At 43.9% G+C, this 14,011-nt stretch overlaps 1 protein-coding gene across 1 annotated transcript in view; it reads right to left on the minus strand.

Annotated features, from left to right (window-relative positions):
* Positions 1-14,011, minus strand: part of TEX11 (testis expressed 11) — a 37,952-nt gene that overhangs the window by 1,393 nt on the left and 22,548 nt on the right. The window contains exons 14-22 of the mRNA XM_018560696.1: positions 13,067-13,107; positions 10,399-10,482; positions 9,372-9,442; positions 9,186-9,302; positions 7,941-8,013; positions 7,253-7,402; positions 5,340-5,448; positions 4,861-4,981; positions 3,038-3,202 (exon numbers count right to left, since the gene is read on the minus strand). Coding sequence (XP_018416198.1) covers positions 3,038-3,202; positions 4,861-4,981; positions 5,340-5,448; positions 7,253-7,402; positions 7,941-8,013; positions 9,186-9,302; positions 9,372-9,442; positions 10,399-10,482; positions 13,067-13,107 — 931 coding nt within the window. The remainder of the gene's footprint in view (positions 1-3,037; positions 3,203-4,860; positions 4,982-5,339; positions 5,449-7,252; positions 7,403-7,940; positions 8,014-9,185; positions 9,303-9,371; positions 9,443-10,398; positions 10,483-13,066; positions 13,108-14,011) is intronic.

The raw sequence follows: 14,011 nt of genomic DNA on the forward strand, positions 1-14,011 counted from the left end.
CCCCTCCGCCAAACTTTACACTTGGCACAATGCAGTCAGGCAAGTACCGTTCCCCCAGCAACCGCCAAACCCAGACACGTCCATCGGATTGCCAGACAGAGAAGCGTGATTGGTCACTCCAGAGAATAAGTACTATCCTTGTCGCACTCCTTACCGATATGTCCCTTATAGTGGGGGGTGCTCGCAGTGACCGCGGATGGTGCCGCGAATGTCAGCAATTGTAGAAATGTCACCAGCACACCAATCCTTTTAAGATAGCAAAAGCTTCATTTATTGAAGTTTTTTGTCATATGACCAAACAATATGACATAAAAATCATATGACAAAAAACTTCAATAAATGAAGCTTTTGCTATCTTAAAAGGATTGGTGTGCTGGTGACATTTCTACAATTGGTCACTCCAGAGAACACGTCTCCACTTCTCTAGAGTCCAGTGGCGGCGTGCGTTACACCACGGCATCCCACGCTTTGCATTGCACTTGGTGATGTAAGGCTTGGATGCAGCTGCTCGGCCATGGAAACCCATTCTATGAAGCTCTCTACGCACTGTTGTTGTGCCAATCTGAAGGCCACACGAAGTTTGGAGGTCTGTAGCTATTGACTCTGCAGACATTTGGCGACTTCTGCGCACTGTGCGCTTCAGCATGCGCTGACCCCGCTCTGTCATGTGACATGGCCTACCACTTCGTGGCTGAGTTGCTGTTGTTCCCAGTTGCTTCCACTTTGTTATAATACCAGTAACAGGCGACCGCGGAATATTTAGTAGCCAGGAAATGTCACGGAACACCTGAATCCAATGATTTGGAGGGGTGTCCCAATAATTTTGGCAATATAGTGTATAAAATCACGTCTCCACTCATTACACATCGGTGAGCTGATCCTGTTACTGGGGCGAGGATCACACAACGCGTTTCTTGGATACACTTTGCTTCATCAGGAGACTCAGCATTGAAGTCCAGGAAACATTGGCCTCCCTCTGATATAAAAGATCCAAAGGGGGTCCCGACAGGGGGCTTCAACATATCCTTCTTCATATGTATCTGCCACAAAGTGAAGCTTAGATGAAGTTGTCGCTATGTGAACAGCAACATATATTTAGCTCAATCACATTAAAGTGGACCTTTCCCCTAAAAATCCCCCCCAGCATGCTGATATAAAATCATCTCACATTCATTGGTTAAGCAAACTTGTTTTTCATTTACTTACAACTAGAGTTCATCTACTTCCCGGTCCTCTCCTGGCAGAAGTGATGTAATCGTGCCAAAGCATTGCATCCTGGGAAGGTGACATCAGCAGAGCATTGCTGGGAAATCTCATCTGTAATCTCACAAGATCTCAGGGAAAGGCATTTTCCTCCCCCGAGATGATGTGCTTGATCACATGTGCCAGAGTTCCAGGACGTAAAGGGAGATGGATAAACCTGCCCTTAGTAAACATGGCCGCTGTGAGGAGACGGAGGAAGAATACAAAGCCGGCAATTGACTAGAAGTATGTGATTGTAGATTGTCATTACTAAACATTTCTGAATGGGTCTTGGTTGTTGTTGTAAAGATAGGGAGTAAAGTTCCTCTTTAAGGACTCCAGGTGAGTTTATAAACAGACCACAGTGAGCCCAAAAACAGAGAATCGCCGTCAACCAGGAGCAACCCCCTCCCCCCACAGAGAGATGTAGTCCAGAGATTGTACCCAATATAATATATAACTCTTGGTACATACGTTGTAAAAAACACTTTTGTTACAAAGTATTTATAGTAACCCCTCTGGGCCAAATCTAAAACAATTTGTTTGTTCCTCTTCACATAACGTCCGTCTGTCCACAGGGTGACAACAGTGCTGTGTGACTTGACTTCACAATGAGCAGCGTTGTCACCGGAAGTGGAAAGCTAGAGGTGTCCCGGGAGGATCATCAGCTGATACAGGGGACTCAGAAATAGAAAATGCGTTGATACTGACAGGCGGCACCATGTGTGTCATTTTGTGTTATGCCCAGAGTTCCACTTTAATGCTCCCAGACAAGGACGCTGACCGTTCAGGTGCCGCGCTCACACAACAGGAAATGACAGGTAATATGTTACATCACACGGATGACAGGTAATATGTTACATCACACGGATGACAGGCAATATGTTACATCAGACGGATGACTGGCAATATGTGACATCACACGGATGACAGGCAATATGTGACATCACACTGATGGCAGGTAATATGTGACATCACACGGATGACAGGCAATATGTGACATCACACGGATGACAGGTAATATGTGACATCACACGGATGACAGGTAATATGTGACATCACACGGATAAAAGGTAAGATGTGACATCACGCGGATGACAGGTAATATGTGACATCACACTGATGGCAGGTAATATGTTACATCACACGGATGACAGGTAATATGTTACATCACACGGATGGCAGGTAATATGTTACATCACACGGATGACAGGTAATATGTTACATCACACGGATGACAGGTAATATGTTACATCACACGGATGACAGGCAATATGTTACATCAGACGGATGACTGGCAATATGTGACATCACACGGATGACAGGCAATATGTGACATCACACTGATGGCAGGTAATATGTTACATCACACGGATGGCAGGTAATATGTGACATCACACGGATGACAGGCAATATGTGACATCACACGGATGACAGGTGATATGTGACATCAAACGGATGAAAGGTAATATGTGACATCACACGGATGACAGGTAATATGTGACATCACACGGATAAAAGGTAAGATGTGACATCACGCGGATGACAGGTAATATGTGACATCACACTGATGGCAGGTAATATGTGACATCACACGGATGGCAGGTAATATGTTACATCACACGGATGACAGGCAATATGTGACATCACACGGATGGCAGGTAATATGTGACATCACACGGATGACAGGTAATATGTGACATCACACTGATGACAGGTAATATGTTACATCACACGGATGGCAGGTAATATGTGACATCACACTGATGACAGGTAACCATCACGCAGCGCCTACCTTGCTTTCGTAGCTCTTCCTCAGAGATCCCAGGTAGTCAAGCAGACGCATGGCCAATGCACACCAGCGTCCGGCATCCGGGAATCTCTTTGCGCTGTACTGGAAGATCCCGGTGTTCCAGGCTCGGGTCATCAGCCACAACGTCTCAGTCTCTGGATAGTCCTCCTGAACACGGACGTCACAAATAAATGTTTGTAACCCTTCACACCTTTTCATCCTTATAGATATAAAACATTGCAGATGTATATTCTGTCATCTCCGTTACAGCCAGCAGGTGGAGCTGTTGTCTTCTTTGCTGAAAAGACTGGTCAATGTGTGTGATATAAGGGGTCTCAAGTGTGGCCCCAATCATCAGGAAAGGGCCAAACATAATATTCAGTGAATGCAATGCTACAGAAAGCTTTACATGTGGCCCCAGGGGCACCAGCTTTCTAAAAATGCAAATGGGTCATCAGGCTTGCCTCCTTCCCTATTAAACATCTCAGTAGGAGGTTTAAAGCAGCAAAGCAGTCTGTGTGTCTCCTTAGCTAGCCCATAATGCTCAGATATAATAATAAGAATTGGGCTTACATTCAGAATCTATAGTGAAATGATTGTGCCCCCTCTCAAGGACCACCAGTATTTTGGGGGTTCTTTTGTACGCTTCCAGATGTCTTCAGGCCAATCATGTGACACATCACCTCCCTGGATCTTCTCCTGATGGGGGACGGTGCTCATGTTGGGGGAGTTATAGCTTCAGCGCCACCATCTGCATTAAACTGGGTGTGTGAGGCGCTGTGGTGACACCCCCTCAGGGGGCAGGTCCATGATTTCCTACACTAACAGTATGTCCCTAGCAGTACCTCTTCTCTGCCACAAGATGTCCTCAAACTTTTGTGTTGAAAAATACACAGCATCTCAAAAGACTGAGGACATCTTGTGGTGGGGAGGACACATTGCAGGGGACAGTTTGGTACAGGAGGTGAGTATTGTATTTGTCCTGGAAGACTGAGGACATCTTGTGGCGGAGAGGAGGGATTGCAGGGGGCAGTTTGGTACAGGAGGTAAGTATTGTATTTGTCCTGGAAGACTGAGGACATCTTGCGGTGGAGAGGACACATTGCAGGGGACAGTTTGGTACAGGAGGTGAGTATTGTATTTGTCCTGGAAGACTGAGGACATCTTGTGGCGGAGAGGAGGGATTGCAGGGGGCAGTTTGGTACAGGAGGTAAGTATTGTATTTGACCCGGAAGACTGAGGACATCTTGCGGTGGAGAGGACACATTGCAGGGGACAGTTTGGTTCAGGAGGTGAGTATTGTATTTGACCCAGAAGACTGAGGACATCTTGTGGCGGAGAGGAGGGATTGCAGGGGGCAGTTTTGGTACAGGAGGTGAGTATTGTATTTGACCCGGAAGACTGAGGACATCTTGTGGCGGAGAGGAGGGATTGCAGGGGGCAGTTTGGTACAGGAGGTAAGTATTGTATTTGACCCGGAAGACTGAGGACATCTTGTGGCGGAGAGGAGGCATTGCAGGGGGCAGTTTGGTACAGGAGGTATTGTATTTGACCCGGAAGACTGAGGACATCTTGTGGCGGAGAGGAGGCATTGCAGGGGGCAGTTTGGTACAGGAGGTGAGTATTGTATTTGACCCGGAAGACTGAGGACATCTTGTGGTGGAGAAGAGGTACTGCGAGGGGAAAGCTCGATAGAGGAGGTGAGTACTGCAGCAAGAGCTGGAGTTGACCATTAAGCATGTGGTCCTGTCAGCCTGTTAACAAAGAACAGAAGTGGATATATTATTATTGGGACACATGGCGTCACACTATATAGCTGCACTCACACCAGTGGAGATGATACAAAGTGCCTCCTGGTAATAGTTCCAGGCTTCCTCCTGCGCGCAGTCCTCCAGCTCTTGAAGCATCTCAGGTAGGCTCAGCTTCACCAGACTATGCAGACACTTACTGAGAGCAAGAAAACAAAACACGGATCGTATCACTGATATGACTTCATCCATGACACACTAGAACAGGATTTCTTATGTTATTACATATAACATGCATACCCAATACATGTCCTACAATATATATATTTGGGGGCCCCATAGGCAGGCATCTAGTACTATAAAGTGCACCTGTCCTGACAGAAAAATCAGGACTTCCACTTCTTGTCTGCACTCTAAATGTGATTATATACGGTATATATAATGCATGTATGGCATCAGTCATATAATATGTACATACTGTATATATATATATCATGTGTTTAGGATATTAAACAACTTAGCACATAGCGTGTTGGGTAGTTTCTGTGGTATCATACCTGATTCTGGACACATCCAGGGAGTCCTGCTTCCTAAGAAGTGAAAATGCACCTTGAAGGGCTTTCTTGCATATAGATGGGTAATACGCGGGGGCTTCCATGGACAAGGCTTTGGGTGAGAATAATAATAATAATACCACAAACACGCAATCATTACATGTGATTACATACAGACACAGCAAGCTGATTATACAACATTTCTACCTTTGTGGGTAAATATACAACTAAAATGTACGTCAGCCAAAAGACCGGACCCCCCAGACCCCTGCAGACCTACGGTGAATATAAAACAATAAGACACCATAGGAGACTGCTACATACCTTAAAGCTGGAAACAAAAAGATATCCAAATACATATAATCCAATACCAATCATACATATTGATGACAACACGTGATAACATATGCAGTATGGAGATATGTACAGAGCGGTGCGCACCCAGTTGGCTCACAGTCATAAATGGGAAGTTTCTCAAACTCTGATCTCAGTAAAAAAAAAAAGTCCAGAGCAGAACATCAATCAGAGTGATAGGAAAGATGTAAGAGTTCATATCACTCACTATACCGATACCTTCCTCCTAATATACAAAGTGGCGATCATATTTTAATATAAAATAGACTCTGGACTATGGCTTTCTCATCACTAAGGGTTGGACAAGAAAAGGGGGTGAATCTCCCCAGCTGGGACACAGGCAGCAAAAACATTGATATAGTCACCCTAAACCTCGAACATCTGACCCACTAACCCTAACAATCACACCCTAACTCCTAATGCTAACTTGTAACCCCGACCACTAACACACAAACCCTGACCCCTAACCCCTCTAATTCTCTCCCTATCCCACCAACTCTAACCCTAATTCTCTATATCTAACTTCTCTAACACTAACCCTCTAACCCAAACCCCTGACCCTTTAATACTAACCCTCTAGTTCTAACTATAATCCACCAACTCGTACCCTAACCCCTCGAACCCTAATCTTCTAACCCTAACCTCTATCCCTCTACCCCAATCCTCTAACCCTAACCTCAATTTCTAACGCTAACCCTAACCCACTAACTCTAACCCTAATCCTGTAACCCCTCTAACCCTAACCCTCTAGTACAGTGGTGGCAAACCTTGGCACTCCAGCTGTGCCAAAACTACAAATCCCAACATGCATCTGCCTCTGGGAGTTATGAATGTGGCTGTCAGAGCCTTGCAATGCCTCATGGGACTTGTAGTTTCAAAACAGCTGGAGTGCCAAGGTTCGCCACCACTGCTCTAGTACTAACCCATTAACTCTAACTCAATTCTCTAACCCTAATCATCTAACTCTAACCTCTACCCCTCTAACCATAAACCTCTAGTTGGAATTCTAACCCTAATCCTATAACCCCCCTAACCCTAATCTTCTAACCATAATCCTCTAATCCTAGCCCCTCTGACCCAAATCTTCTAATCTTAACCTCTACCCCTCTAACCCTAACGCTCTAGTTCTAACCCACTAACTTTAACCCTAACCCCTCTAACCTCAATCCTCTAACACTAACCTCTAATACTCTGACCCTAATCCTCTAATCCTAACACCTGTAACACTAACCTCTACTACTCTGACCCTAATCCTCTATTTCTAACCCCTCTAACCTCTACTCCTCTGACCCTAGTCCTCTAATTCTAACCCCCTCTAACCCTAATCCTCTAATCCTAACACCTCTAACACTAACCTCTATCCCTCTAACCCTAATCCTAACCCCTCTAACCCTAATCCTCTAATTGCAACCCCTCTAACACTAACTTCTACTCCTCTGACCCTAATCCTCTAATCCTAACCCCTCTAACCTTAACCTCTACCCCTCTAACAAGGAGGAAAGGGGGTTTATAATTCTGATCCTGGAGTTTAGTTTCCATGCAGTAGACATTTGGTCACTCACATGCAATGGATTCCATGGTCTTGGCATTGACGTTGGGCAGCTCCCACACATACTGCAGCACGCTCTCCAGTGCTGGATCATTTAACTTGGCTCGGACTTCAAACTCATACAGCACTAAGAGGGTTTCAGTGTCGTCATTAGAAAATTCACCTGAGGGTAAAGGAGATACCGCTGAACTCCAGGCAGATATAAAAGACACAAATGAAACAGGGAGAGCTGAGCTGCTGAGAAGGAGGTGAAGGTGAGCTTCTAGGGTGGCGGAGCAATAAGAGCTGAGCTGCTGAGAAGGTGGTGCAGGTAAAAGTGAGTTGCTAGGGTGGAGAAGGATTGTGAGCTGAGCTGCTGAGAGGGAGGTGCAGGGAGAGCGGAGCTGCTGAGAAGGAGAGGAGAGCTGAGCTGCTGTGAAGGGGCAGCAGGGGAAGCTGAGCTACTCAAAATGAAGAGCAAGAGGAACTGAGTGGCAAAGCAATCAATTTGAATGACTGTGCTTTTGGATGAATTTCTCCACAATGCCTGCAGCTACAGAGGTCAGAGAGTGTTTAGAACTTAGAATATGTAAATATGTAAATGTTTATAGCCTGGCCACAGGTTAACTTCAGGGTAAATATCTGGTCAATAATTGTTTAGCTTTTTTGGGGGGGGGAACATATAGCACCTGTTCCTATAACACTGTATAAATGTGATATACCTGCAGACTTCAGGTTATTCCATATCTCCCGACATAAGTTAATGTTTTCCAATGAGTGGACAAGGAGCTGAACCTGTACAGAGAACAGAAGAATTATTACGTCATACAAGTGCTAGTACCCGGTCTACAACATGCTGAACTACATCGAAAAGAAGTGGTTTACCTTGATGGTTTGCAGCCATCAAGGCGTTTTGATATTTGCATAACTCCTCCCGAAAGCCAGCCCACTGCTGGTATCACCTGTCTGGGGGCATCCTTAGAAATTTGCCCTCTCTTCCTGTTCCCCTGTCTGGGGGCATCATTAGACATTTGTCCTCTCTTCCTGTTCCCCTGTCTAGAGGCATAATTAGAAATTTTCCCTCACTTCCGGTTTCCCTGATAACAATTTCATCAGACTGGAAGTGAGCAAAATCTCCAACAGGCACAGACAGTATAAGGACTAGGCTTGAAGGAGAACTATGAGGTGAGTGATTTTCACTCATCCTCATAGTTCTAGCCAACCTGTGACAGTTTCATTGTCACAGGTCGGCTCAGTAGAACGGGAAGTGAGCGAACACATACCGGCGTTCGCTCACTTCTCGATCCTGTCACGGCAGAGAGCTGTGACAGGGGAGGGACTGGATTCCCCCCGATCCTCCAGCGCTGACTGGCGGAACGGACGGGGAGGGGGCGGGTACAGCTGGCTCTGAGTCTAGATAGGCAGAGCCAGCTGTCACTCACGCAACTGGGTGGATCCAGACATAATTGTCAGGATCCGTTTCAGCTGCGGCGTCTCAGTATACCCCGAGCTGTGGCTCGGGGGATACTGAGCTTAGGGTGACGGGAGGACGCTAGTTTGTGTCCTCCCGTTACACTTAGGAGAACTATGGGGAAAAACAGTTACCCCATAGTTCTCCTTTAACCTGAAACATACATCAAAAACTACAGGCTAGTTGCTGGGGGTTCCACCCATGGCAAGAAAAAAGCCCATGAACCTATACTGACCAAATCTACTACACACAAGATACTATACCGTGTGTATACGAAAATAGAAATAAGATGGCCTACAGGTCCCCTGAGAAGAAGTCCTGGCTCCCACATGTAGACCCCGGTCTGTATGATAATTAGGGGTTTAGTGTTTGAAATAAGCTGGTCAGTGTGTAAAGATAAGTTTGCTATAAATGTAATATGACAAACACTGAGACTTAAACATAAAGGAGAATTCTACAGGAAACGTGCTAGTTTAATACATATTCAACTTTCTACCTGCTCTGAGTGATCTGCGGCCTTCCTTGCCAGTTCGAGGTCCAGTGCGGCCGCCATCAATAAACACGACCTCTGGGCCACGAGCACTATCTTGTCACAAGGGCAGAACAATGAGATCTGGGAGAAAGAAACATGGTCAAAGCTGGAATCCACAACCGTTCCCCACCCTTGCTGTCACCAGGGTACCTTGTATGAAAGAAGAAAGCAGTCTCTCATCAACAGAGGGGACTCCTTAGCCCGGACAGCCAAGTTCCATGCTGTTATTACAGAGACATCAATACATTGATATTGGTAATATATTTTAAAGTGATAAGATTCGAACATATTCAGTGTTGCCTAAGAGCAGACACCACATGATGCCCACTGACCTCTTCTGTGCCCCCGCTCTAGTTTGGTTTCCCCTACTCTGATTTCAAGGCTAATCCCCACGTACTGCCATTCCAGTCTCCATTGAGCATGCCTCAGTGGCCAGGGAAGGTGAATGAAGGCCGTTGGATCCCGCAAAACATCTGCTGGCATGAGGTAGCGTGCACCTTGTGGTTTAGATATGCCAACCCAGGTCGGGGAAGGGTAGCTTATGAGCCCAGAAGGACCTGTGGGCACTGCGGAAAAAGGTTTGCAGAGACAATATAAGCACCACACCACAAGTCCCAAAAGAGTCCATAGAAGCAGTCCAAGTGTAATTCATATTATTCTAGCCAATGAACATGAGGGCTTCGATCTGCCCCCTTCATCAGGGCTGATACTCTGGTGGAAGTTGAACTCTGGGAATAGGATAAAACAAAGATTTTTCCGCAAAAAATTCTTACAAAAGGCACGTTCTTCTGGCAGCTAGTTGTCACAGCCACTTCTGCCCCTTTAGTAGCTTATCAACCCCAATGAAGAGGGAATATTAAAACCTCCGAAATGCGTTAACTGTGATAGAATGAATGATATCTAGACTGTTTTTCTGGAATAAATATGTTTCGAACTCCAGTGTGGCTCTTCTATTTTCTGTACAAGTCTTTCAGTGGTCAGTGCAGGCATTATTACCGGACAGGGAGGTGGTGGGGCTTAGCCATCAAGTCATAAAAGGTTAGGTCCATGTAAATATAAGTGAAACTAAACCAGAGAGGGGCACAGAAGAGACTTTGTGACTAGTACAATGATGCATCTTGTGAAGTCTGCTCTAAAGCCACAAGATGTCTTTCTGTGCTAGTGGCCCCATTCTCACCAATTTTCCGGAACCAGTGAGCTTCATCTATGTGCTTGTCCTGCAGTCCGTTCCATGCCAGAGGCTCTGCAAGCTTTTTGTGAGCTAAGGAAAAATGGAAGAGCATATATCACTGGAAGACAGGGGTTATTATTATTAGTATAATTTCTATGCATCAGGTGCCAATACAAAGTCTTCAAACCAATGATCCCATTAGCTATTGAGTGCCAAACTGCAGCCATTGTTTTATGTCTTCGTCTGTGTCCCCATTGTAGAGGTTCACCATCACTTCCTGTCCTCACAGGAAGTGAGAGGCAGCTTCTGTAATAAGGGCCGCAGATGGCAATAAAAAACAATAAAACAGAGACTCAAACACTGGGAGTGCTACACTTACCCATAAAATGTGATTCAAGTAAACAGGTATAGTATATAGTATTCCTTGTCTCTGTCCCACTGCTGCTCCCCCCACACAACTATCAGCAGTTCTCAGATGTCAAAATGACAGATGGGAGATGCTGTGTACATACAGGAGCTGTAAAAGCTGCTGCTGTCAAAGATCAAAAAAGTAATATTGTTTATAAACATTGTTCAGAGGGAGATAGAGAGATACAGAGTAACATTGTTTATAAACATCGATCAGAGGGAGATAGAGAGATACAAAGTAACATTGTATATAAACATTGATCAGAGGGGAGATAGAGAGATACAAAGTAACATTGTATATAAACATTGATCAGAGGGGAGATAGAGAGATACAAAGTAACATTGTATATAAACATTGATCAGAGGGGAGATAGAGAGATACAAAGTAACATTGTATATAAACATTGATCAGAGGGGAGATAGAGAGATACAAAGTAACATTGTATATAAACATTGATCAGAGGGGAGATAGAGAGATACAAAGTAACATTGTATATAAACATTGATCAGAGGGGAGATAGAGAGATACAAAGTAACATTGTATATAAACATTGATCAGAGGGGAGATAGAGAGATACAAAGTAACATTGTATATAAACATTGATCAGAGGGGAGATAGAGAGATACAAAGTAACATTGTATATAAACATTGATCAGAGGGGAGATAGAGAGATACAAAGTAACATTGTATATAAACATTGATCAGAGGGGAGATAGAGAGATACAAAGTAACATTGTATATAAACATTGATCAGAGGGGAGATAGAGAGATACAAAGTAACATTGTATATAAACATTGATCAGAGGGGAGATAGAGAGATACAAAGTAACATTGTATATAAACATTGATCAGAGGGGAGATAGAGAGATACAAAGTAACATTGTATATAAACATTGATCAGAGGGGAGATAGAGAGATACAAAGTAACATTGTATATAAACATTGATCAGAGGGGAGATAGAGAGATACAAAGTAACATTGTATATAAACATTGATCAGAGGGGAGATAGAGAGATACAAAGTAACATTGTATATAAACATTGATCAGAGGGGAGATAGAGAGATACAAAGTAACATTGTATATAAACATTGATCAGAGGGGAGATAGAGAGATACAAAGTAACATTGTATATAAACATTGATCAGAGGGGAGATAGAGAGATACAAAGTAACATTGTATATAAACATTGATCAGAGGGGAGATAGAGAGATACAAAGTAACATTGTATATAAACATTGATCAGAGGGGAGATAGAGAGATACAAAGTAACATTGTATATAAACATTGATCAGAGGGGAGATAGAGAGATACAAAGTAACATTGTATATAAACATTGATCAGAGGGGAGATAGAGAGATACAAAGTAACATTGTATATAAACATTGATCAGAGGGGAGATAGAGAGATACAAAGTAACATTGTATATAAACATTGATCAGAGGGGAGATAGAGAGATACAAAGTAACATTGTATATAAACATTGATCAGAGGGGAGATAGAGAGATACAAAGTAACATTGTATATAAACATTGATCAGAGGGGAGATAGAGAGATACAAAGTAACATTGTATATAAACATTGATCAGAGGGGAGATAGAGAGATACAAAGTAACATTGTATATAAACATTGATCAGAGGGGAGATAGAGAGATACAAAGTAACATTGTATATAAACATTGATCAGAGGGGAGATAGAGAGATACAAAGTAACATTGTTTACAGACATTGATCAGAGGGAGATGGAGAGATACAAAGTAACATTGTTTATAAACATTGATCACTGGGAGATAGAGAGATACAAAGTAACATTGTTTACAGACATTGATCAGAGGGAGATGGAGAGATACAAAGTAACATTGTTTATAAACATTGATCACTGGGAGATAGAGAGATACAAAGTAACATTGTTTACAGACATTGATCAGGGGGAGATAGAGAGATACAAAGTAACATTGTTTACAGACATTGATCAGGGGGAGATAGAGAGATACAAAGTAACATTGTTTACAGACATTGATCAGGGGGAGATAGAGAGATACAAAGCCACATTGTTTATAATCTTTGATCAGACCTGAGTTAGGCCCCTTGTAGTGGGTTTGTCTGATCAGATCCACTTGTAATTTTTTTTTACGTAATGACAAAGTTATTTCCTAATAAATGGGCTTATAGCAGAAATGTAACACTTTTGCTGCTCCATAGGGCGTGTTTGGGGGGGAGGGGAGAGATGAAGAGGTTAATATAAGGAGAAGTACAGCTGACCATACCTATATCTAAATAAGACATCAAGATCTCCGTATCATGGTCTCTGAGGAGATAAAAAAAAAGATTTCAACAGCTAAATGTTACAATTGATCACATCACCATAAATCCTTAGGAAGTGTGGAACATAGCTTTAAACTGGACTCTGGGATCGGGAGACATTGTCCTCATACTAGAGTCATGTATATTCTTCTGATATCATGGTGAGCTTTGTCTATTTCTTCCAGATCTGTGCAGTAATCCAATGTGAGACTTGGAGCTTCCTGTAATAAAGATCACTCACTGCTCTCTCTCTCTCTCTCCTTGTGTAGAGTGACTGGTCTTGTCTCCTCCCCCTCCTGTAATAAAGACCAGTCACTGCTGCTCTCTCTCCTTGTGCAGTGTGACTGGTCTTGTCCCCTCCCCCTCCTTTAATAAAGACCGCTCACTGCTGCTCTCTCTCCTTGTGCAGGATGACTGGTTTTGTCCCCGTACCCTCCTGTTATAAAGACCGGTCACTGCTGCTCTCTGTCCTTGTGCAAGGTGACTGGTCTTGTCTCCGCCCCCTCCTGTAATAAAGACCAGTCACATCTGCTCTCTCTCCTTGTGCAGGGTGACTGGTCTTGTCTCCGCCCCCTCCTGTTATAAAGACCGGTCACTGCTGCTCTCTGTCCTTGTGCAAGGTGACTGGTCTTGTCTCCGCCCCCTCCTGTAATAAAGACCAGTCACATCTGCTCTCTCTCCTTGTGCAGGGTGACTGGTCTTGTCTCCGCCTCCTCCTGTAATAAAGATTGCTCACTGCTGCTCTCTCTCCTTGTGCAGGGTGACTGGTCTTGTCCCTGCCCCTCCTGGAGTTTTCTGCAGTCAGCCTGGTAAGAGGTTAGATGAGTCTAAAGATCGTTGCCACCGCTAACAAGCAAGAAGAAGTCAATGGCAGGATTAACAGGTCTTTCATTATATAAATTAAATGT

The sequence above is a fragment of the Nanorana parkeri genome, unplaced genomic scaffold (assembly GCF_000935625.1).
Source record: "Nanorana parkeri isolate BGI_ZX_2015 unplaced genomic scaffold, ASM93562v1 scaffold475, whole genome shotgun sequence".
NCBI classification, from domain to species: Eukaryota; Metazoa; Chordata; class Amphibia; order Anura; family Dicroglossidae; genus Nanorana; species Nanorana parkeri.